The sequence below is a fragment of the Thunnus thynnus genome, chromosome 23, assembly GCF_963924715.1.
Source record: "Thunnus thynnus chromosome 23, fThuThy2.1, whole genome shotgun sequence".
NCBI classification, from domain to species: domain Eukaryota; kingdom Metazoa; phylum Chordata; class Actinopteri; order Scombriformes; family Scombridae; genus Thunnus; species Thunnus thynnus.
Window position 1 is genome coordinate 1,250,997 of NC_089539.1, and position 26,739 is coordinate 1,277,735.

Sequence of the window (26,739 nt, forward strand, 5' to 3'; positions counted from 1 at the left end):
ACAAACAAAAAAAGGCATTTAAAGCAGAAGCATTCAACCAATGATTCAGTACTTTATTTGTTTTTTCCTCCTCTCATTGTCTTAAAATGTGTTTTTTCTGCCTCATGTGTAACACTTAAAATCAACATTCATTAAAGTGCCTGGCTTGCCTTTCTAGTGTGAGGAACTAGCATGGTGACTGTGTATTGATGATCACACTACATTTAAGAAGGGAACACTCCTCAGTCTTCTGGTGGGTAAATCTAATAACATTTTCCTTCTGCCTTTATTTTACAGCCCCAGCGACAAACTGCCAGACATCATCAGTATAGGCAACGGTGAAACCTCTCAACTGGTACGACTCTACTCTACGACCCTAAGACTCTATTTCTTGAATTTTTTCTGCATCATGAATGTTTTGATCTTACATATGTATAGTTGTAGTGAAACTAGGATCTCCATGACACCATCTGATTCAATTGAGGATGAATGTTGTGATCTCTCCTCTCTTGTGTCCTGCAGCTCCAGGGCAGTGACTCCCCATCGCCCCCTCCTGGTCTCAGTAAGCCCAGCCTGGTGGTTCCCATCAATGTCACTTGCCACACAGCTCGCTCTCTGTTTGAAGGGGCTGCTGCAGAGTCCCAGTCCCTGTTCTCAGACAACAGTAATTTCAGGCATCCTAACCCCCTCCCCAGTGGACTGAGCGGCTTCCCTAGCTCCACACACAGCAACGCTGACTGGCCCACAGCACCAGAACCACAGAGCCTCTTCACCTCAGGTGGGCCTGACAGGCGGAAAACAGGAAGCAGAAATGATATCAATTATTATTTTATCCATTTGTCAGCTTCATAGTGCATAACATTTAGGTTTTATTGATATTTTTGGAACCATACTGACCAGTTTTCATGGTGGAAAAAAGTATTAAAACTTCCATAACATGTATAATTCAGTTCACCACTGTGAACAGTATGTTCCAAATGCTACACAATAATTGTCACAGGTAGGTTTCTGTCCATTAGGTTGTTTTTGAACATAAAAATGTGAAATGCAGTGTGTAAAAGTGGAAAGTAGGTTTTGCTCACTGCATTCACACATACCAGAAAAGAAATTCTTCTACAGATGTTAAATAAGTATAACATATTGCAAGATTTGAAACAATGTAAGCAAGCCTCTAAGTTTACCTGATTTTCAGAATGGAAATGCAGCTTTTGTCTAGCTGTATGAACAACGTCCAGCCAGTTTACAGTGAAGTACTAATATTAGTGCAGTTTAGAAACGATTCATTTCATTATCGATTAATCTGTAGTTTATTTTTTCCATTATTTGATTAGTTGTGTGGTGTATGAAATGTCAGAAAATCCCATGGTGACGTCCTCACATATGTTTGCCTTGATCAGCAGTCCACAACTCAAACCCATAACCCATAGTCCTGCAGGACTAAAGAAACCAGGAAATATTCACATTTGAGAAGCTGGAATCAGAGTATTTTAGTATTTCATACCTCAAAACAATTATTTGATTATCAAAATAGTTGGGGATTAATTTAATAGTTGGCAACTAATCGATTAATCAACTAATCATTGCAGCTGTAGCAGTTATTCTTACAGGTTATTTATCTAGATATTAGGAGTAAGTTTAATCAAGTGAAATGTGTGTGTGTGTGTGTGTGTGTGTGTGTGTGTGTGTACGTGCGCGCAGATACCATCCCAGTGTCGTCGTCCACAGACTGGCAGGCAGCGTTTGGCTTCGGCTCGTCCAAACAACAGCAGGACGATGACCTGGGCTTCGACCCCTTCGACATCACCCGCAAAGCCCTGGCTGATCTCATCGAGAAGGAGCTCTCTGTGGAGGACAGCTTCACCTCCCCTCTGTCACCCGGCTCCTTCCCCCACAGAGCCCACGGACCCCTGCTGAAATCATTGCCTAACAAAAGCTTCGGCCCCCCAGGAGGGCTCCCGCTCCCCAACCACCTCCCATCCAACAGCGGCCTCTCTCACCACTACTCTCAGCTTCAGCACCCTCACCGGGGAGGCTACAGCTCCTTCAGCTTTCCCTCTCACCCTTCATCATCTTGTTCATCCTCCTGCTCCTCCACCACCACCTCCTCCTATTCCTCGGCATCTCGTCAGCCCTGGATGGGTTCCGGCTCACACAGTAACTTTGTACATTTGAACCACACAGTTAGTCCAGCAGTCTCCACCTCACACAGCAACTTCTTGGACTTGACAGTGCTGCCAGGACCTCACAGTACTGGGCTGGGAGGAATCCCCATCACAGGTAAGACTGAAGAGGGGAGAGGGGAGATCTGGGACCCTATTTACACCTGGTATTAACATGTGATCTGCATCTGGATACATTATCTGGATAATGACATCAGATCCATGGGTCTTTGCATTTACACCTGGTATTAAAATGCTTTCTCGATATCTCAAGTGTGTCCACATTGTGATCAGATCTCAATATGCAAATTAGCTGGGTGGAGACTTGTTAACAAATATGACGCGCCACACGCCAACGAAACTGCTGCCACAAATGGACGTCATTGATTTCTAAAACTTTTTGTGAGGGAAGACTTCTAGCTGCTGCTACTACTCGTAGTTTTTGTGGGGCTTGCTTTAGCTGGCGGGAAGAGGTGGAGCAAGGTGACCTTTCAATTTACTGGGATGAATTTTTTTCTTATGAAAGTGATCAGGCTGTACAGATTGGCTTTACACCTGGCTGATATGCAGTCACAATGTGAGCCTGACCACCTCCAGCTTTGGTCTGACTGATCCAGTCACATGTGTTCTGAGTGCATTTACACCTGCGTTAACATGTGTTTTAATGCCAGGTGTAAATGGGTAATTGTGTGTAACTGGTAATGTGGATTACAGGTGGGCATAAATAAACAATTTCAAGGTCAAATGTAAGAAAGTTACAATTTTTCAACTATCTTAAAACAACAGTCAGGAGCCCAAATGAACATTGAAACAGGGTTTTCTTTCCATAATCATTCCTCATTTTCATACTGACCAGTAGAAGTCCTCCCTCTGTATTTAAAAGTTTATCTGAAGCTAATATGAAGCTTCAGCGTCCAAATGAGTCAAATCAAGCAGATATCTTTCAACATTACAGTCTTTTTAGTCCTTCTTTTTGTTACAATACTTCCACTGCAGCTCAATTTTTGGTCATATCACACCACCCAGCACCAATTAATAAGATTGCCACACCCAGCCCGGCATTGTGTGCCAGTGTGATATCAGCTATTATAACATGGTACCACCATGAAACTAGAGACCTTCCAGTGTTGTCAGTGCAACAAACCACAGTGCCTGTGCAGCGCTGCCTTTCTAAATGAACAAACAAGCAGCACTGATCATATGAATCAGCTTGACATCATACAGTTTTCATTCACTGAGGATTTTTACTGGAGCTGAGATAGAAAACAGAATGCAGTATATTCTGGTCTTTTCAGCTATGCAGCATTCAGCTCTCCACAGTGATTGTTTCTGCATAGCAGGTAAAGATCTGGGAGCTTCCAGAAACAACTAATACATGACATAATGTTACTGCATTGCATTGTGGGTAAACATATGCCCATATATTGACCACTTGGTGGCAGCACAGCATTTACTAAAGTATTACAGCTGTAACATAGCAGGCAGGTTTGGTCATAATTAGAAAGCAGCCAGTATGTTTCTGAGCATCTTTTCACACCACCAACAGTCTCATACTACTGCTTCATGGTTAACTTTAGCTCTAACACCTGTTTTGTTTGCTCACCCTCCAAAGAGCACTGAGACTTGACATGATCTGCCATCACAAGTGGAACTGTTAGACGGATAAGAAAAGAGGTGAACAAAGACTGAGAGGTGTACTCATTTACAGAGCTCCTGTAATCATCCCTCACCTCTGTCCGGACTGCTCAGATCAAACTGTTTTTCTTTGGTCCTGACAGGAAATGTATAATTCAGCGTAATCAGTGTGACCGAACAGTGACCATTAATACATTTTATTGAAAACCAATACATGCATAAAAGTAATGTGTCCAGTGTGTGATCACAATTTACTGTATTGACCTGATCACACTGTTCTGCAAAACCCAACTCTATCTCTACTTTTCGACCGTAATTTCTCATTATTAGATGAGTTTGACTGAAGGCAGTCTTGTTTTTAACTTTTCTCTTTTTCTTTCTTTCATTCTTTCTGTTTCCTCTCATCTTTTGCTCTTTTTCCTAAAACTACTTTATCATCTTTTAACTTTGGCACCTTATTTTTTAGTTTTGTTTCATTCTTGGTATTTTGATAAAATATACGTTAATTTTAGTCACATTTAATTATTTAATTTGATTATTATTGATTATTTAATCTCAGTGTCCACTTACTAGCTTTTTCCAGAGTCTTCAGCAACAGCTCACAAACTCCATCTGTCAATGAAGACAGTGAGATGTGGTTGAAAACTCTGTAAAAAGCTAGTGTGTGAACGTTGAGTCAAGTTTAAGCAACAAAAACTGTAATTGTTTGATGAAATCTGAGGATGGTGATTCAGATGTGTCTGGAGGAAAACAAGTGTGATATCAATATAAGGGGTAGGTTGAGCTCCGACTTTATTCAGCTCTATATATCTAGTTGTGGTATGGCAGTCTCTGTAGGACACACCTACACATAGCCATTACTACAATATGTCCCACATGGGATGAAGAGGAGTAAGATAAGAGACTGTGCAGCTATTTATTAAGACTTCAATTGAAGTGCAGAATCCATATTTTTTGTCATTTTGAGTGTTTGGTTTTTTATTTGGGAAATGATAAAGGGTGCAAGTATTTTCAGTAGTTTCTGTGATATAAAGTATGCTTACAGCCATGTGAAGTGATTATGCTTGATTGTTTAATAGCACAATTTCCTTTAGTGCCCCTTGAGAACCATTATAAATTTTATTGTTAAAAAACTGCACTCCAGCTTATTGAGAAAGCCCACCACAAACTTGAGCATTTCTGGTTATAATAATCAGAATACATTTTTCTGGAGTCATTGTATCTGCTCTGCAATCAGCGTCAGCATCTACCCTGTGAATTCCTAAACCCCCACAGAACACACACCATTCTAACTTGGACTTCTTCAGTCTGCGCTCTTCTCTGTTCCTGTGTTCTCGTGGTTCTCCCAAGTGCTGTCCCAATTTTTGATCTTAAGCTCATATTGTGTCACATAATTTAGTATGACTATAATGTCTACTTGCAAATTAGCTCTGAAGTTTTCTGAGATGTGAGGGCATGCTAACAGGGCAAGTCAGCTCTAGCTAGCTCCTAAGATGATCAGCTGGTCAATGTTCATGGTCATTCCAAGGAGAATAGACTGGTAATTTACCATTTGCAGTGATGTTACAGATCTCGCCATACTTCGCAAAGAATTAATAAATATATTTAAATAAAAACAAACAGATGCAGCATTTAACTTGCCGAGTTTGAGCTCCTAAGAATACAAGCTTGGTGCTCTCTGTATTGAGAAAGGCCCAGTGTATTAGGGCAGTTATAGATATCTATAATATAGTATATACACCAGTGAAGTGTGGTAAGAATACCAGTTTAAGTACTACTTTTCTGTCTGCCTCAGCAGAGCTAAATGCCAATTTAATTTAGCACAGTCCATCTTTATTCAGCCCCCCCAGCTAATCATCAGGGGGAGGCCAGACAGGCAGCCATGTCCTGCTGGAGATATGGGAACAGATAAATGAGCAAAAAATTATGGATTTTGTCAGATTAACATAATGATTCAGCAGCGTCTGACAGCCTTTGCTTTGGTGTATTTTATGATATGGTTGGGATAAATGACATACTTAATATGGCCAAAAGTTGCACCTGAACGGTGCAGCCATATGTGATAGTTGAACCTAAAACCAGGTGCATTCATGTGCTGCTATAACAGCCTCATTCTTCTGGTTTCAGGCTTTCCAGCAGATCTTGCAACCTGGCTGCAGGGATTTGCTCCCATTTAGCCACAAGAGCTTCATTGAGGTCCAACACTGATGTGGGTGATAAGGTCTGGCTTATCACCAAAAACTGGCATTCCAGTCCATCCCAGTGGTGTTGGATGGGGTTGGGGTCAGGGCTCTGTGCAGGCCAGTTAAGTTCTTCCACACTAAACTGGGAAAGGCATTTCTTTATGGAGCTGACACTGTGGGTTCATTGTCATGCTGAAACAGAAAAGAGACAAACACAAACTGTAGCCACAAAGTTGTCAACAATAGTATTGTATGATGGAGCATTCAAGAGTTCCTTTGATTGGAATTAAGGAGCTCTGTATGCACACTGTCTGCAACCATGACTTTGTACATTCTCACACTCTTGTCTTTGCAGGAGTTGCCATTGCTCTCTGAAATTGTAGGGGTTAGTATTGATGAACCTGCAGTGAACACACAGGAAGGCCCATTCTTGAAGATGACTAAAGCAAGGGCACATGATGCATGTTACGTCTTTGTTAAAGCTTTCACAGCAGCTACTTGCTTCTCAGTTTTAAAAATAGAGTGGTTTTCTGGTTGCTGGTGTTTGAATGAGACAGAAGAGGAAGTGAAGTGAAGTGGCTCTTGGGAATCTTTAATGAAGCTAACAATGTGGAATCATAAAACATTGGTTGTAAAATGGAAGCAAGCTGAAGAAGATGGGGCTGCATTGGCAGGCAACCTTGCTCTGATAGAAGTCATAAAAGACATCAGCTAATTCAGTGGTAAGTAATTCCACCCACTGAAGGAGTGGCTGTGGATAACTTGGTTCAAATTGATTTTGAAGGCAGTTTTCAGTCTCATGAATTAAACATGGCGGCACTTGTTTATCTGGGGATGCAAATGGCAACATAGGTGATGATGTTAATGCCAGCCATGCTTCCCTGCCTGACAGCCTGATTAAAATGAAAAAAGGGGCATGGTGAGGGCTAAGCAAACATCACAGGGGAATACTGAGGCTGGATTGTTTCTTCTTAATCAGTCATGTTTTTGGGGGTTAGTGCTTGACGGTGTTTAACTCAAAAGCTTAATATAATTAATGTATCTTCCTCAGACTTGGCTATGGTAACAACATCTCAACATTACACATGTAATAAATAATACTTCATAGCATTACCATAGTTTTCTACTACTACTGAGCCATCTTTTAGGGAGCTAGCTGTGGGGATTAACGAGTAAGACGACCAACAATCATCCTGTCAATTAGTATTTATTATTCATGGAGCCATGGTAACTGGAAAGACTGTCTTCCTCGTGAGGCCTGCTGTCTGCAGTGTCTCATTAGATGGAGCTCTAAATGATTCTAGCTCCCAACCACAGCACAGCCATACTGCTTTTGGGCTGCGAGAGAAAACATAGCAGCTGAATAATTAGCCCACTTCTGCAGCCTCTCCAGTGTCAGGACTTAAACCAGCACTCCAAATGACCAGACCGCAGTTTTGACCACAGCTGCAGAACAGCAGTCTGTAAAACTGGATGAGATATTAGATTGTGTTAGCACATATAATAAATTCAAATTATTGTTTAGTCACATAAAAGCACGCATGCAAGCCAAACATTCCCACTGCTGATGTAACATGTAGTAAGCAGCAACACTGAATGTCAACGGACAGTTTTTTCCACACAGTTATGAATACAGTTCTGGGCTGTACTTTGTATACTGTATTTTGACATAGCACTAATTCTTTAATGGTAAAATATCAGAAAAAACTATATGGTCCTATTGATACTGTATTGGTGGTGCTGTTAACAATTTGAAACAATATGAACCCTAGTAGCTCCAATCTTGGTTTTGAAAATCCTCATTAGGTAGACCCGTCTCACAGGCCACATGTTATTCTGTCAGTCTGTGACAAAATTACTCTGTGTCCGAATAACATGTGGCTCCACCTACAGGCTTTTGTTCCCCCAACTTCAAGGTTCTAACATCAAAAGTGAAACCACAAATCTAGTGAAGCCACACCTTGCTCTCCAGTAAACTGAGACACCTGCAGCATTAATTAGCAGCTTTCCAATTCTTCCCTCATCAGATTTACTGCGGCTGTGTTGTCAAACTTTGAATTGCAGAGGCTGTGTTTAGCCACCAGAGGCCTACCATTCACTTTCACTAGCAAGTCCGGCGTTATCTGCTAGCATTGAAATGGAGTCTCACGGTCGATTGTTGTGTGTACAAAAGAAAGTGATTGTTTTTGAGCTTTCAGCCAGCAGGTGGATCTCAAACAAGCAATTTGCAAATATAAAATCTTGCAAGATGTCTACACTGGACACGTTTCAGTAATGTTTCACTTACATAGCTGCAACCTGAAGTGTCTTCTTAGGCTTCAACTCATACACACACATAACTGAAATGATTGTGTACTGGACTCTGAGCCCACAGCAGCACTGTGATTGTATGCATCCAGTGTAAATGCTGATGGACTGAAGCTGTTGATGTACTGCTTTCAGCACCCAGCCAGTGTAATGAGAGTTAAGGTTCCTCTGCTCAATATTTGGCATAGTTTAGGTGTGGTATATGTGTCATATTACCACGTTTTGTACAGCTTGTTACCCTACAGTGGGAAGAACAATGAATATGAAATCCTGCTTATGGCGAGCGTTAGAGATGGATATGTATAAAGACATAGCTGTCAGAGCTAACATAAGTATGTGGAGGCTGGTACAAAGGAGGACAACAGTCATCTGTCATCAGCAATATTTGTGTCGGGAGGGGGTGGTGCCAGTACTGCATGTCGCAGACAGAGGGTACAGTTAGCTTCACATGCTGCCTACTGTACCACATTCTGTTCTGGGTTCTGCCTTTAACCCAAGATGACATAAGCAAGATATCCCAGCTAAACATTACCTGTCCAACTGGGGCCATATTCACAAAGTATCTTACAACTAGGAGTCATCTTAAATGCTACTAAAAGTTCCACAAACCTGCTGAAAGTAAGGAACTGAGAGAACTCCTAAACTGAGGGGCGGGGTTGACTCCATTGCTATGAATGACATCATGTTTTATGAATAAACATACTCTCAATAACACACCCCCAGTGTTCTCTCAAACTGAGGAGCTACTTATAGGCAAAAAGCTTAGGAGCCCTGAAGCTTGGACTGACATGCCCTTTATTTTTAGGATTTTCTCCTAATTTGGCCAGTTAAGAGCTACTTTTACCCGTAGGACGTTTTGTGAATATGGCCCCTGGTCTCCTCTCCCTTCCTTTGCATTCAGACCTCCACCTTCCCTGGCCCCTAAACTAAGACCCAATCTATATCCTCATTCTAATATAAAATATATATTTCTTGCTTCCCATGCTAGTGGTCTGTTGAAAATTAGGAAAACGTTTTGGATGAGTGTACATACATGTACCATATTGTTTCACTAATAACTGTTTAATTGTTTTGTATTTAAATATAAGGTTTTATATCCTCCAACACTGGAGGAACAACCACCAAATATCAAATTCCAGTAATGTTTGTCTTTGGTAGGAGAGCGTATAAATGTATTGCCTTAAAATATTTATAAATGGCATTATTTTAGAACCTAGTCCACATTGAGCCTTTGGTCTTTGATTACCAGCCCTTGACTGCGTAACAGAGCCCAGTACTAGGTTTTCTGGACTGATAGCATAATCAGTATATTGATAGTGGAGTATTTTTTTTCTAAGAGTTTCATCTCTCCCTGTCTCCATGCAGAAAACAGCAGTAGTGTAGAGAATCTAAATGTGAAAGAGTGGCAGGATGGCCTCAGAGCACTCTTACCCAACATCAACATCAACTTTGGAGGACTGCCCAACTCCTCATCTTCCTCATCGTCATCCTCCTCCTCATCCAGCATCAACCACACAGGGGCACCGGGGGGTTCTGGGAGTGTTTCTCACAGCCTGTGTTGGGAAGGCAGAGCCAGCTGGATGGACCCAGCCATCATCACAGGTAGGACCTAGCACATGCTCAAGGGCAGTAGGGTTATCTAGAAATACAACAATAATGAGCTTTTGAAGTTAGTAGCTGATTCCAGGAGCAGATACAGTACTTCATAACCTTGCCAACAAATCCAAATACTGAAGATCAAAATTTACATTACTCTACTTAACTTTGACAGTTATGCAGTGCTGAGGAACATATATAATATACTTCCCCTGTGTCAGCAGGATTATCCATCAAACCACAAACACAACCTCCTTAAGTTCTCTTTCAAACCATGCTTTTCAAACCAACCATCTCACTATGGGATGCGTCTTCTGGCATGACCAATCATGGAAGCTCCAGTACCACCACCTCTGTGAGGAGACAGACCAATCATCAGAGTTGCACAGGCCAACCCATGCCCCCTTTATAACCACCTGTGCCCCCCCCCCCACAGCATTCTTGCTTTCTTTCCCTGTGAAGATCACTTGAGCTCCTTAGTTGCCCTGACATCCAGATTTCCACTTAGCTGTTCACTGACACAGACGTAAAGGAAGTCATCAAACGTGGATAACTGGTGTCTGGATTTAGATTTATTTTCGTTAAGAAAAGGGAATATTCATTGTTGGTTTAGGTGGTTGTTTTTGCGTTGTGGTGGACTTCTACTTGATTCAGGACACTTTACAGAACAAGCTAGCACGTCGAGGGAGTAAATGTAATTATTGCTAACCGTCAAGGTTGTTCATTAGCTGGCTATGGCTACCACCGCATCTGCTCAAAGGAACGCTGGTTAAAGGGGACCTATTATACTCATTTCCAGCTCTATATTTTTATTCTGGGACTCCACTAGTATCGCTTTACATGATTCACAGTCCAAAAAACTCCTTATGTATCTTATACTGGCCCTTTATGCAGCCCCTCAGTTCAGCCTCTGTCTCTAACAAGCAGTCTTAGCCCCTGTATCTTTAAGGCCCCTCTCTGATGAGCCCACTCTGTTCCTATTGGGCAGCTTTCCGGAAGCCTGCCGAGGGGCAGTCGTATCAGTCGTGTTAAGTTACCACTGATTCAAACCCAACATTTCCTGCTTCCCTGCAAATTAAAAGCTTTTGAATGACTAAATAGCAGAAAACTTTTATTGTGAAGAATTTACAGGAAATTAATTAGTGGAACTTAGTTAGCAGCACTTAAAAACTGAGTGACACAACAACATATGGACATATTTGGGGCTCTTTGTCCAGAGTATCACTTAGAAATAATGCAGGGAGGGATAGTACAAACAGAAACAGCCACATTGAGATGTTTGAAGAGCTGCAGATGACCAGCTCACCTCCAACAGGTAAACAACTTATTTTACTTTGCCCTGCTGTGTGATATAAAAACACTCACAGCATGCCAGCTCCACTTGAGTCATGGCTCGGCGTGACTACCCCCAAAACAATGGAAAAATGTTAGCAGAGCGGAGCAGTAAACTTGTGCACTGTGCATTGAGCAGATGACCATATACAGAAATTTGTCACGAGTGATGTTGGCTTGGGCTGAAAGTAGGAAAAAATGTCAGAAACCAAGCATTCAGAGCAGTCTGAAGCGGGTGCTTTTTTGCTCACAGGGATTACTGCTACATACGTTAATGTTTCATTAATTTGACACTTTGGCCACGTTTAATATGAACATCTGACATTGTGATGTTATATATTTGACAGAAAATAAGGAAAAGCATAATAGGTCCACTTTAAGGATGTTGTGTCCCACCCTTGCCTAGCTGCTGGTGGGTTGACCATCTTACGGATGGATCCCCATCTCCTCTGCATCACTTGTATGGGAAGCATAAAGCATGCCCAGGCATCGCTCGCAGACTCCAAGTCCTACAAGCACTGCTACACCATGCCGGTTAGAATTCTTTAGCATTGCTTGTGAGTGTCTGCAGACTCAGAAGCCGACCTCTATTGTTCTCACGCCGCAATAACCCGGCTTCCTCTAGCTCTTGCTGTGGGGACATGGTAGGGGACCCCAATGCAGAATTTCCCCCTCTCTTCAGCCAGCTCCTCGACTCAGCTGAGGAGTGTGGTGGTGGAGAGGGAGACGAGGATGATGTTTAGCTTGGATCTAAACATCATCCTATATGTACACGTCTTTGCTCGTGCACGCTTTTTCAGTTCAGATCAGATCAAAACTGTAGTTGTGGACAAGCTCAAGTCTGCTCCCAGTTCACAGTGGGAGACTCAAGTGTTCTTTCAGAAGGTGGTTGGTAGGTAGGTGGTTGGACGGCTGGATGGACCTCTGGAAATGTGACCACTGGGTGTATGATTCCTTTAGGACATGAGTTCAACCTGCTTCTCACCCATTTGTGTCAGTCTGTTGTTGTTATTCCCATGACATCACTGCTCAGAGATGAGGCTGCAACTGTAGTTCCATAAAATAGCCACAATAGATCATTGACTCACACTGAGTTACATGGGACTACATTTAAAAAACGTGATATTTAATGAAATTCATCTGTCTAATAGAAACACATTTTCACCAAAGCTCAGTAGCGTCTGCTTCACATTTAATCCTTATTGGGAGCATCATGAATCATTTTGTGCCTACAGGTGGTGACCCTTCATATGTGAGTAATGACACTGGCTTATTTCTACTGTATATGTAGATGAGATCATTGTTTTTAGGGATGGTCATGATGTGTCTTTACTTCCGGGTGGCATCCCAATGCTCAAATATTTGTTTTGGTTGAGCAGCATATTTGTCTGGCCATTGACTGAATATACTTGTACCACTCCACCAATGCAGCATGCACATGGTGTTCTGTAGGTTGCAGCATTGTCCATTATTCCCACTATTCCCTGCTGTCCCCACCCCCTCTGGCCTGAGGCACAGCACCTCCCACTGGGAAGAAGTGATGCTTAACACCCGCCTTCAGGCCATGCAGGCTCAAGCTGACAATCTCATCCCACTCTGTAGTGTGTGTGTTTATGTAATGATGATGGTGTCTTTCTACTCTAAATCCTTTCTGCTTTTTGGTGAAGATTTTTGGCCCATTTTGTGCCCCATTTTTCAGTGATCTTCAATTTTGAATGATAATGAATTCTCCAAACCAGAATAAGGAGATTTGAGAGGCATAACATGTAAGATTTTGATCAAATATTTGTCAGTTAAAGATCCTCGTACTGATATCTTTTAGCTTATTGTCTAGGTTTTTCCAGGGTTTTTAGAGCTGGTGAACATAATGGAGCATTTAACAGATGAAGAGCCAGATATTTTTTCTCAGGAGTTGGTAGAGAGCAATACCAGAGCTAAGAGTGTGAATATTGTACTTACATTTATCATGTGGACATAAACACGACTCCGCTAATGTTGCTCTGTGACTGCTGGGTGTGTGAATAGACAACTGTTTGCTAACACATTCAAATCAATGATCAAAGGTTTAAATTAATTGCATGTCATTTATTAAACTGACTGAAATTTAACAAAAGTTTATTAATTGTTTTAATCCAAGTGTATGCAGTAAAAAATATGAAAGTACGGTTTTAGTACTTTAGTACACATTTTAGTGTTTAACCTCTTAACATCCACTTAAGCCAGTTGTAAGCAGCTTAGCGCCAAGCAGTAATGAGTACAAGCAATTGACACAATTTGGCCACTTGGAGATGTTTTGGAGACATTTAGAAATACCAGAGACAACACAAACTGAAAGCTCCCTAGATCCAATAAGGTTAAGTCTAGAGGTCTGGAATTTTATACAGGTGTGGTTGACAAGATGTAGAAGGTATGTGGTGGTTTGCATAGTTCTGGCATAAAGCATGTCTTATTTATTGTTATTCAAATATGACTCATTATAGATGAAAACACTTTTTTGAGTTTTATTTGAACTGATGTAATTTTGGTTGTATTTTAGCCACATGCTAAACAAGCAAATTTCCAGAAAGCAGAAGATGTTATCTTTCAAATGAAGCCTAATACATGCATTTTAAGCTTTTCCATTTGGGTATGCCAAATAGGCAAAAATTCCAAAAAAAAAGGGTGGATGTTAAGAGGCTACATGTCAAAATCCTACCAAAATGTGATAATGAACTGACCATTGGCTCCTTTGTTCTTTGGTTCTACTGTCTTTTTTGCTAAAAGTAAAAAGGCTAAAAGGTTTTGTTTTGTTGTGTTTTATTAGCTATAGTTATAACAAAGCAAACTTATCTTTTCTTATCTAAAATCATAACTTCATCAACATTTCTCAACATGCCAGGAAGAGAATGGTTCACCTTGAAAAGTCTTAGTTTTGATCCAGCTTACTGTAAATAAACTGCACTTTTGAAAGTTTGGGGCTTGATGACTTGTTAATCTGGCAAACGGCTCCAGATAAGTTTTAAGATAGTTTTACACCATAAACTTTGAACAGAAAGGTGAATAGTGGATTTAGGTACAAAGAAGTATCTTATTTGTATATTTAAAATGTTTTAAAATGCTTTGTATCTATTTCTATGTCGTCTTCAGGGATCCCAGCCTCCGGTGGTAACAGTCTGGACTTTCTTCAGGATGACAATCCTCCACATTGGCTCAAGTCCTTACAGTCGCTTACAGAGATGGACGCCCCCGCCTCACACAGCGGCCCCTACAGTAGCCAGCAGCCCCCCCACAGAGCCAGCTGGGCCCACTACCCGGCCCCCACCAGCCAATTTCACTCCCCACCACCTGGCTTCCAGACGGCCTTCAGACCCCCAACACAGACACAGACAGACCTGTTACAGAGCGCTGCCATCAACCGCCACTAGGGACTGTCAAAACACACACACTGCGAACCACACCAAAGCAGAAATACAAAACTATTAACAACTAATAAGATAATATACTGTTTTAATTTTGTCCTCCCAGATTTTCTGAGCGCTTGTGTTTCTCATCTTGGTTTCTGATTGGTTGTTGGAGTTGATCTAGGCAAGCTACCCCAGCCACACACCTCCTAACACAGTCTGACAGCATCATGATCACTCTGCTGAGACTCTGTTTAGACAAGAAGCATGAGCAATGTCCAGGGTTTGAGGAAGTTTGAGTTCGAAGAAGTGTTTGATCCACAGAAAATCGTATCACAAGGGCAAATACAGTCATGTTGTGAGGGACTGTTTGAGAGATGCCGAACACTGATGTTGCCTTATGTTTCAGAACATGATTACACAATTGAGTCTTCAATCAGTCTTAATAAGAAAAGTTTGCCCTGAAACTCCTGAGCAGAGTAATCTAGAGACAATAGGTTGCATCCGAGAATCAGACCCTCTGTTTTTTGATCAGGAAGAAATGTAAGTTTAAGTATGATTTAGGTATGCTAGAGTGGCTTTTAAAAACAGAAACATACTTATTTCTAGAAATATTCACATTCTCAACCCCTGAAGTTACACCTGAGTTTTCAAGATGGCAATACAGCCAGAGACTCATCAACTGAATTGTGAATAATGGGGAAACCCAGAAGCACAATTCCAATACAGCAAATTCATGCTGCTTTTGCCTGCAGTAGTTCTACATGTTGCAATCATGATAGTGCAGCTCATGGAACACAATGCCTTGAAATTAGCTTTGTGTATCTCAAAGCTTTTGCTTCTGGTATGTTCGGGTATGTTTTGGGCCTCAGTGGTAGGTCACACCAGAAGATGGCACGTAGAAATTCATTCTCACATTCTTGTGAGAATACGTGATGCTGGAATCATGGTGAAGTAGTGACTTCCTGGTCACCACAAACAGTGTCCTGAAGGGGAACTCCACCAATTTCACACATCAGCATTTGTTTCCAGGTGTTAAGTACTACCACATGTGTGAAAAAGTAGTATAAAGCCTTTTGTGTCTCCAGAGGGAGCTGTATGAAATCTGATAAACTGTCTCAAGTGATGTCACTTGAGTCAGTGTCAGTTGGGGCTGAAGATAAAAGTTTGAGGGTGTTGAGCATAACACACCCCAAGCTGTACAGTCGAGTGAACTGAGTAGTGTTACTGGTGATGTAGGCACCAGGTTTTGACAAGGAAAAAGAATACTTTTACTGTCCATTATGAGTCCAACAATGTTATAGGAGTGTAATGCTAATCCAATGGAAGACTCTTTTAACAATTAATCCAAAGGAAAGGTATTTGTACCATCCACTCCTGTCTCACGACAGACTGCCCACCATGTCTTCATCTCTTTGATTGATTCAGTTATACTCCAGTAAAGTAGTTCCCATAGTAGTCCGTTCCCTTCAATAGTTTCGATAAAGTAGCTCTAATTACTTTGGAGCCACAGGAACTAAAATGAGGAAATAAACTAGACTATAAAAGTGTATTTTGCACGTTCCTGTTTGTTTCCACCACATCTGAAGAGCCATGCAGATTAGGGAAATTAGTCCAATAACAGGTGAACAGAAACAGTGAAACACAAGGAAACTACATCAACAGTCATTTAGTCTTTTAAATGTGACCCTCTGGTCAAATCACAGGAAAGGTTCATGAGTTTCTGGGTCCCAGAAATATTCCTGTGGTAGAAAAGGGCTGAAAGTGAAATAAACTCTTGACAAAGGAACCATGCCTCCTTAAGCTAATACACTGATCACAGCTATTTCTATGACATGAGTTCATTTCTATAAGCTACAAATGCTGGTGTGACCTTTAGTCTTGTCATGTTTCACAAGCTCAAAGGAATTATGTAGAGAAATCAAAAACATAAGCTAAGCCTTTTTCACTTTGATTGGAGGAGATGTAGAACTTCTATTCAGACAATAGCAGTGATCCCATAAAGGGCTGGAGAAGGTCCAAAATGTATGTAGACAGCAGATGCGCACACAAATGTGTTTGTTGTTATACTGACTGTCTGCAAACATGGATGTATTCACATGTTTGTTGTTTCATATGTTCCATGCGGTCATACATTTTGTGCCCACACAAACGTGTGTAATATTATGGCGCTATGCAGACAGTATAATAGTATAATTTGCGCTTAAGGAGCCTGATGCTCATCATGCTTAAGTAAAAGAGTTTGGGTCTTGCAAAACAAAGACAGGACGTCTTGTATCTTGCCAAACCTCTGTATCAGAGGGTCCGAGGTAGACAGACAGCCACGATATGTCTCAGTATGTCAGCTCAGAGTAGGTTTAGCACAGTCATTGCCACTGTGTGGCGCTCACTGTCAGCTGTTGTCAGAGACCTTGCCCATGCTCTCAGATTATCTGACAGCTTTAAGCCTCAGCTCTCAGTGATGCTGAAATGCAGGGGCAGGTGTTGTCCTGTGGTTTGTGTTTGTTCAGACAGGAAAGCTCTCAGTTTAGTCTTCATTTATTAAATTGTTCTCCTGTCAGTTCTTAGATATTTATATCAAGGTATAGAGTTATATTTAGATTTTTTCTAAATATTCTAAAGATTTAGCTCTCTTAAATTAAACAGTTCATCTCAAAGGACTAATTCTTAAGTAGGATTAGTGACACTTAACTGTGCTTTTTGTTGTTTCTTGAGGCTGTGTGTGTGTGTGTGTGTGTGTGTGTGTGTGTGTGTGTGTGTGTGTGTATGCTGGGATAGCAATCCTACAGGACAACTCAAACAATCAGTAACTTGAGGTCTACATCATCAACACCTTCATTATCCTCCAGCCTTTATCGCTCCTAAGTTGTATGTTCTTTCATGAGGTCCAGACAGCTTTCATTATCCAGTATTCTTGAGGATGAAAACACTGATGCAGTCTAACACCTTTTCCACAATGCTAAAACATGTCTTAAATGAAGAGCAGGTCTGGAACATAAAACAAACTAAATATTAAATAAAAGAGAAAATCTGACATGTTGAGTTGGATCTTTATTTGTTGTCGTTCTCTGCTGTCTAACAAAGCTTCTGTTTTTATTGTATTCTGTGCTGAATCCATGGAGACAAACTAGTCATACAGATCCAGTTTTGACCAGTTAAAACCCTCCAGTCTGAAGCAGTTGTCTTCATCCATCCAGGAACTGGTTTTGAGCACATTTAGTTTCATGTTGGCTGTCAGAAGCAACTAGTGAGACTCCACTCAGGCGTCTGCATTAAACACCAGCCACATTTCCTGTACAAGAATTTGAAAGGACAGACCTCAAATGCTTTCAGTGTAAGCCAATTAACTTTATCTTGCTGAGGAGGCAGTGGCTTGCAGATAATGTCAAGAGTGAATGAAGCGCTTGTACTGTGCCTGGTTTATATTCACTAGTGACAATGTCACACTTTCAACAAAAATGACTCCTCTTCGCTGATTGGCCAGGCATGCTGACATCTATCAGTGTTCATAGATGATGTTTGAATTTATTAGGCAGACTGTTCCTGACAGTAATTGGTGGATTAACATGCCTGTTCTCTTTGAAGCTCTTTATTCATGCCTTCAGTCTATATGAAGGTAAACATCCACTTCCTGCATGTCGGTGTAGGGAAGCTCGACTTGTTACCATGTGAAAATATTCTTGGATGATTCTTGGTTTGCCTATGTGAAGGACATTCTTGCTAAGGATTATTTAGTTCCCATCTCCACTATATAATCACTGACATTGTCCCATGACATGGAATTACAGTTTCTGAAAAGGTCATTATTTATTAAAACATGAGTCTTGTTTTCAAAGGTTTGTCCATCATTTCTATCAGGAGTAACCTCATATTCACCAAGCTGCTAGCTTAGATTGAGAAAGACAGTCTGATGGGTCAACAAACCAACAGTTTTTCCATTCAGTTAATAATCTAAACCACTTTATTTGGAGGTCAATCTGAAAGTGAAAATGTCTGATAATCCCCTTATTGCACAGGAAAACTGTGTGCACAACTACAGTAAGTACAGTAGGTCAAAGTTGTTTTTTTCTGTTTTGTTTTTATTATTTTTGATGGAACTTTAAGCCTTTAGTAGTGAGGTGACAGGAAATGAGGAGAGAGAGAGAGGAGGAATGACATTAACACAGGTCCCTCATCTGATGTGAACTGGGGATGCTGCGGTTCATGGTCAGCGCATTTACCCCAGCCTCCATGTCCAGAGGTCAGAAGGTCAAAGCTGAAGCAGGAGGTGGGTCCGTGAAGTTTACAACGGGAAGTCTGGATCATAAGTTTACTGCTCACCTTTGTTTGTCATAAAAGTACATTTGTCTTATTTGCTTCTTGACCTGTCAGATCTCCCAGATCTCAGAAATTACTTTGGTGAGTACAATGTTAGAATAACTGATAGGAATGACAGCAAAACTATGAAAATAATATGCAATTGTACTTGTTTGGAAAAGAAAAAAGAAAGGAATTATTCTTTCTGGTGATATAGATTTTCCTTATTATCAATAAAACCTCATGTGCAGACACAAGCCAACAATCAATTGATCCACTAACAAATATTATGTGTATCAAAGCCTGATATATCTTATTCATCTGTGTCACAGAGCTCCATTTTTGTCCAAAAACATACATTATACTGTGTGTGTGTGTGTGTGTGTGTATATACTGTATATATGAACTAACACATATTTGGTTTGGGTCTGCACATGGGATTTGCTGACAAGTTCCAAATCCATGTCACTTAAGCTTTAATGTGACATTGATCATAAGTAGTATGAGGTACATACTTCATCCTGCTGAACTGTATACACTTACACTATTAGCACTGACTAGTAAATAATTCAAGGTGATGACACCTGAAGAAGGCCAGGGGGATATGAAAGCTCTGGAAACAGCTATATATCACAGATATTGAGGAATGTAGATGCAAAATCTGCAGACATGTTTAGAGATAGTAAGCAGCTCAAACTGCAGTGTTTTTACTGTTAGCAGACACTATGTTGACAGTAGACAGCTAATCCAAAGTTTAAAAAATAATTCTGATCTCTCAGCTATGAAGATGATATTCATATAAATGTATGAATTTACAGGTCATACACTGACAGAAATCATCTGTATTTGTAAGTGTTGGCATGGAGGACTTGATTGAACATTACACAGTGACATGGCTGATTCTCTCAACACTTCATGGGTAAGTTGACCAACAGAACAGTTTGAATCTCCTGCTCTCTTTCTCACTTCACACATTCCATTCACCAACATGCACGACAAACAACAGCATTAGTAAACACACCGATGAGATTTATTTTGTTGTGATTTTACATTCCACAGTTGAACATTTCCTTTTTTTTTCTCCTATTTTATGTTTACTCAACAGACACATTACTGATGTTAAAGGTTGATAGATCATTTTTGTTTTTAACATCTGTCCAGAATGGAAGTTGCAGTATCTCTGTCGTAAAACCGTTTGAGCTCCAGTCCGTGTCTCTTCCTCAGTTCGCTCAGAAACGATGAGGCTTTCAGTCAGCTGCGGCGGTGCTGCTGTGCTGATGAGTTGTTACGTAGCTGGAAGTGACTCACTGTTCGGTCTGCTTGTCTGAGCTATTTCTGGACTGTCCATATTCTGACATACTGTAAGTTTGTCTCCGTGCCTGTGTGCTTCCCTGCTAACTCAGCTTTCTTTGTTCTGACTTTGAATTTGACTGCATATGTGACAGGAAAGTATTTAAATGTAACTGTCAACAAGGTAACATTGCAGATGTTTATGCAAACGTTGTCAATTTGCAAGTGCTTTGACCTCTGACACTGCATAGTCACGTTTGACAGAAATGAATATATGGATGTTAGAGTTGCACCTTACATGTCTTGACAAAGTATCAAGTTTTCGGTCTTGTTTGGGATGTTTAATGGTGTAAAGCTTCAGTTCTGGGTTCAGATTTGGTTCTTTTCAAACATAATTTATTAGCAAATTTCTGTCTTTCTCTCTCTGACTTTCTCTTTCTCTCATGCATATCATGTGTTGCAAGTTGACAAACAACATCCAAGAGACAGAATGTGGCCAAAGCAGTGCATTAGCATGGCGAGCTGGATTATTGTAGATTGCAAGTTTGATTATTTATAATTGTAGGTAGTGCCTGCTCGGGTTTAATTACTCCACAGCAGTTTGACATCCATATTGTGGATGTCAGACAAAACTGATATGTTAATTATATATTTTTTTTACCTAAACCTCTGTCACCCTCCACAGCTTCAGGTCTTGAATCAGGTTTGGGCCACAAATTAGTCAGTTTAGTCTGGTCTTAAAGGGGTTCAGATCTCAGTTTCAAGCCCATGCAGAACTCAATGCTAGAGTATGTGAAGGAGGCTGATTGTGCTTTTCTCCTCCTGTGCGCCTTATGTCCTGATTTCCCTTCATATTGTTATTGTGTGTGTGTGTGTGTGTGTGTGTGTGTGTGTGTGTGTGTGTTTCGTGCTGTTCCCTGTTGAGGAAGGTTTAAGCAGCATAGCTCTTGAAGTCCAGTAGAGTTAAAGTAATTTCATGCTCAATTGCATTATCAGCTTGTTTCAAAGGGAACATCTCTTATTGAAAAAATATTCCCTGCGACTGCAAAGAAAAACTTTGGGCCTCATTTAACTTGTTTAGTTCAGACAACCCATGGCTTGTATGGACAGCAATCAGAAATATGTAATGCAGATGTAAAATAAAATTGTGTTGAAATTAATGACAGGAGAGATCTTTGGATTTAGAAAGCAGCTATGGTTGCTGATATTTTTCTTTTTTGGTCCATTATGTTGCAACCTAATAATTTATTTTCTTGAGATCTTTTGTGGTTCTCATCGTTACTTCTCAGACTGTTATCAGATGAGAGATAATGGTTTTATATCTCAGGATTGGCCTGTTAAACAGTTAAATGATGATGATGACTTCTTTATGTCAGGATAACAAATGGTGGGTATTAATATACAATTATGTGTTGGTCTACCTACTCAATTTATGATGATTTCTGCTCTGGTCTCTAGAAGTCATTTCAAGGCTCAGAGGAATGACTCCAGGATGAAAACAGATTTTGGATGGACCATGATTTACCCAAGATAATGAGGAACTGAAGTGATGATCACCTGAACACAGAGTTAGATGTTTTCAGATAACATAACGACAATGTTCTAAATTCAAGTCAGGGTTTAACTGAGTAAAGAAAGCTAGGTGGTTTTGGGTTGCTTTGATGTGCTTTACATTGAATCCTTCAGAAGTATTGTCACTAAATTAAAAAGTTGTGATAATGATGTTAAGCCTAAAGTTTCACTGTCACTGTAAACTCAATCTGGAGACAAAACTACTATTTTTTATCTATAAGATAACTGAACAGACCTGCAACCACACATTCTCCAGCTTTTCTAGCCTGCCTCTGTTTGTGCACTATATCTATACAGCTGATTCTACAGTGTACCATCATCACAGACGGAGATCTTGACTGATTTGGTATGTGATGTAACTGCAACCCACCAAGAGCACCAGAATGTGTTGCATGACAGCAGCTAAAGGTTCATTCCGGTTTATTACAATTTTTGTAGTTTTATTATCATTCCATGATTAAATTGTACTAAGTTAATTGCTGAGATCTGGAAACACATTAATACAACAAAATCCGAGTCAAGAGTTAATCCAGATTATTTAAACCAAGATTCTAAACAAATGAGCCAAAGACCCATTGCTAGTCCAAGAACTGTTAGCTACTACAAATGTAATAATAATAACAATATCTGCAGGTTTATTTTCACAAAAACAGACTACAGAGTGCACTGTGTAAATGTGAGTCAGCTAAAAGATAAGCTAAAAGTCAGCTAAAAAATTTTTCATCTGTAGTCCCAGAACTGCATTTTATTTCTACTTTATCTTAAGGTATTACTGTGACTCTTCACATTCTTAATTGAATGGACTTGTTTGTTAAAAGTTATGAAAATGAAATTCAATCATAAGAATTGTTAACTGGACTGAATCATTTTGTCTCAGTTGATAATAAAGGCTGTTTCTGACAGTATTTGCTAGACAAAACCTACATTTACCACACCTCCTACACCTCTGTGAGACTGGTCTTGACTAGCTTGCAAGTCTCCAGATCCACAATTGTAGATTGACTCTCTGATCCAGAATCTTAAAGGCCTCAGTATCCCTGTGTCTATCAGAGTACTCCAGGTAGTATGTGTAGGTTTTTAAAAATTGGGATAAGGACTTGTCCAGGTTTCTGAAACCAGGATATGAAGTTTACATGTGTAAACACATAACCGGAACACTCCAGAAACCTGATGAACCTGAGTCACTGCTAGGTATGATGGCCAAATTTATGAAAATAAGTCCAAGTTGTAATAAACCAGAATGATCCTTTAACAGATGGTGTTTTTTGATTGGCTATAATGTCGGTTTTCAATAGATGGTTCCAGTAGAGGATCACATTGATCTTTTAATGTCTGGTTTTTGCATTGCAGTGCTGCAGGTCAAAGCTCAGCTCAGGATGACATGCATACCACATTTACCTGAATTTGGGTCTGCTGACGGTTGAAATTGAAACTATGTTCATCCTTCCTAATGTGCATAGAAGTATTCAAGCTCATGTTAGTGTGTATTTTGATTTCTGACCTATGATTAGTGGCTGAGGAGGAATCTTGCAGATGCAGAACACTTCAGTCTAGATGTATACAGTACAGTACAGTACAGTGACACCTTTTTAACCTTGTGCTTTGATACTGTAGTGTTTACCCTCCGCTCAGAGAGAGGAGGGTAACGGAAAGCCCTGCCAGGTCTCGGCTATTGGTGAAAGACAAATAAAGGCTGGAGCTAAATCTGTTTGCTCAGAGAAACAGAGGAGTTTCATAGATTCTCAAAGAAGAGAAGCCAGAGTGAGTCTCCGTCAGATGTAATTACTTAAACCTTCCATAGTCGCTCTGAGCAGCAGAGTACAGTGTTGAACATGCTGCCCCTCTTTAAAACAGCTCTTCTTTACCAATCATGTCTGGTGGAAATCCCCAGAAAAGATGACAAGGCAGAAGTCGATTGGGTTAAACAGGATACTGCATCTCTCCATCACGTCTTTCTGCTCATCAAAGCTCCTGCCTTCGTACATCCAAAAGGCAGGGCTCCACCTTGTCATTATGATATTTTTACAACTTTTTTCTATAGAGACTGCAAAACAACCCCCCCCCCCCCACACACACACACACGCGCGCACACACACATACACACACACACACACACTCACACACATTTACCTCTATGACTAGAATGGAAAAAATCAAACAAACACAACAATTGCTCTGAATGTACGCTCGGTCGACAGTTCGTTCACAACATGAAGGGCGTTTCTTCAGTAAAAAGGAAAACACACTTTGAATAAAAGAGGAATGCATGTATAAAATGCTAGATATGGGATCATCAGACAGAATGGAATGCACCTACACGAGAATGAAAATGGTCCAACATGACAGTTCCTGGTTGTCACTTCTCTGGAATATTCTGTACAGTAATGTACAACAGTGGAGGTCCTGGATCTCCTTTCTGCCCGTATGTCCCAAGTAACTGGAGGGATCTCAGAAGCTGAAATACTGAAAGTCAACATGATCCCAGCCTAGCAAGTCACATGGTTTCATGTCTGGTCCATTCCCTGGAGAATTGTCCCACAGGGGATTCAAGAGGCCAAGTCCATAGAAACTTCCACAAGATCTTGTCCTGATCTTAACAGTCAAACTTTTACCCTTTAATACTGCTGCTTCACTGATTACTCCACAGTCACAGTTCATAGAAGCAGTTCCCAGGCTGAAGACCACTGTGCATCACTTTTAGAGGTTTAGAGCCAGTCTTTTGCTGCGATTACTCACTATCCGAAATGTAGTCTTTCAGTGTCTCCGCTTATTTCCTTTGCAATCTTTCTTAGTCATGTCCAGTTCAGTGTCTGCTCCACAACAACAAAACAAGCACAACTTCATATTTTTGATAATATTTCTTAAGTTCTTCAGTTTTTTTCTGTTATTTTCAATATAGCAGATCATCAAGACACCCATTTTTAAACACACACAAATTAAAAAAAGAATCTGTAACCAGGAGAGAGTGGAGATGAGTGGACGGATGAACACATGGAGCAGTTTTTCTGTTTGTTGGTTGTTGATCTGTGGTATCAGTTGGTCTTCTCACAGCTACCACCTTTAGCAGACAGTGCCATTCTCCTGTCGGGACTTGGGGCAGGAGGATCGGGGTATCGGCTGGACAGAGGGAGCCAGGGTGCAGAAGAAACCGGCAATGAGGGTGAGGCCGAGACCACCCCAGGCGCAGAACATGGACCAGCCATAGCCGTGGCCGATGTCATCAGGCAGGCCGTACAGGTACCTTGGGTAACGAGAAAGCTCGAAGTTGATGCCGGCAACGCAGGTACAGAGGGAGATGATGCAGAAGGTTCCTGCAACAACAGAACGTGATGTTAAAGAAAAAAACACTGTCAACACCTCACAGTGAAATAAATAACACACCCTGAATCTGTGATAAGCCTGACATCTTCTGGTGAGAAGGAAGTACTGAACTGGACATCTGTTAACGTTAGTATGGGCGACATTTTGCCAATACCCAACCCTGACTCCCTGCATGGATTATGTTTACTCTAGTATAGTATTAGTATAGTAAAGTATGACATTCCTGTACCCCAGAGAATTCATATAGAGGTGTGGGTGGATGGCGGGACTTTGACACTGGTGACATGAGTTCAGGTTCTGTGTCTCAGGTTAGGTTCAGGCTACTGAAAGACTTGGTGTAGGATGGGAAAGATGGTGGTTAGGGAGTTCATACTCTTTTGTGACTCATCTTAAAGAGCTGGGGTAATTTAGCACCTCATCACATCACCATCTAATCGCTTTAGAAAAATATGAGTACGCTGGTCTGAAGAATGCATGAGGTGCACACAGTCTCACTGCAGTTTATGTGTAGGAAATGGTGTATGCCTGGCTTTTGTGCATATGCATCTGGCCCCAGGGGTTTCAGATGCTGTTTCGTAATTCAATAAACAATTTGTGTGATGCATAGTGCCCTACCCCAGCTACAATTTTAAGATACATTCAATATTCTTGTTATATTATAAAATGTAATCCAGACAGCATTATCTTTCCTACAAAAGAAATTTGTATGTAATGTTTAGGAGACAGGGCTACAATAGCAGATGTACTATTGAGTGACATACTTTCACCATTAGATGTAACATGGATTTTAGTTTAAGGTTTGGTTAGTCTTAAATAGCTCCACCCAAGCTAATAATCTTGCTCCCACTGCCAACAAGCAGTGGCTCCATGCTCTTTCCATCACTTCACAGTGAAGTCCAGTGAAGCTCTACATCACGGCTGGGTGTGGTCATAAAGTACAACACACCACACCTGCACTCTCACTTGTGGTGATGGGTGTGGTCAGAAGTGCAACAAATTTCCTTTCACCCCACAGAGGTCAGTGCATTTCTCCTATTATTTGTCCTATTATTTCTGTCAACAACCACCGAAGAGTTTGTAAAAGTGGTGCTCTCAAAATGTAGTGAGTTAGCTTATTAGTCAATATATATGTCATGTCATGGCCACACACAATAAAAAAATATAATTCTGTGTGACTTCCATCCAACTTCAGCCCACCATTAGTGCCATGGCAACAGAATCTGAAGCTTGCTGATTGATTTCTCACTGCAGTGCTCTCTAGGACTCTGGCTGGCTTCTTGGTAATGCTTTATTTAACAGGTCTGTAATTTTCAAATCATTTCCCAGTAGTTTCCTGAAAAGAATTACACGCAAGCATACAGTAAAAAAAAGGGACAATAACATTTCCAATAATAAATTAATAATTAATAAATATTTACTTGGTTTAATATGTGGCAGTTCTTTCAAGAAAATGCCTTCTTACCCTATACTTGGTGCCAAATTACATTTACATGATTTTTTCCAGGAAACTTCCAAGGAAATTATAAATGGTATTTAATTTATGATTAAATAAAGAAAGTTACCGGCTTTTCTCTCACAGTTATTATGACACAGTGTACTTTGACTTTTTTCCAATAAGGCTGACTTTTTTCAGCACAGTGTCTTGTTGTTTGTACGAATGATTCATTCAGGAGAGTTTCATATCCATTC

General features: G+C 40.6%; 2 protein-coding genes and 1 long non-coding RNA gene across 5 annotated transcripts in view; 2 read left to right on the forward strand and 1 right to left on the reverse strand.

Annotated features, from left to right (window-relative positions):
* Positions 1-17,605, forward strand: part of cnot4b (CCR4-NOT transcription complex, subunit 4b) — a 40,573-nt gene extending 22,968 nt beyond the window's left edge. Inside the window, exons 9-13 of one of the 2 annotated variants that reach the window (XM_067581334.1) lie at positions 277-334; positions 502-757; positions 1,678-2,256; positions 9,629-9,865; positions 14,318-17,605. In XM_067581334.1, the coding sequence (XP_067437435.1) occupies positions 277-334; positions 502-757; positions 1,678-2,256; positions 9,629-9,865; positions 14,318-14,595 (1,408 nt within the window). In that variant the 3' untranslated portion in view covers positions 14,596-17,605. Of the gene's footprint in view, positions 1-276; positions 335-501; positions 758-1,677; positions 2,257-5,900; positions 6,882-9,628; positions 9,866-14,317 lie in introns of those variants that run through there. The other variant, XM_067581337.1, reaches the window with a different exon arrangement.
* Positions 1-26,739, forward strand: part of LOC137175612 (uncharacterized) — a 417,849-nt gene that overhangs the window by 238,868 nt on the left and 152,242 nt on the right. The gene's annotated exons all lie outside the window — the stretch shown is intronic.
* The window catches only part of tmem178bb (transmembrane protein 178Bb), a 144,172-nt gene continuing 137,312 nt past the window's right edge, over positions 19,880-26,739 (reverse strand). For both annotated transcript variants that reach the window (XM_067581919.1, XM_067581918.1), the window contains exon 5: positions 19,880-25,040. In XM_067581919.1, the coding sequence (XP_067438020.1) occupies positions 24,790-25,040 (251 nt within the window). In that variant the 3' untranslated portion in view covers positions 19,880-24,789. The remainder of the gene's footprint in view (positions 25,041-26,739) is intronic.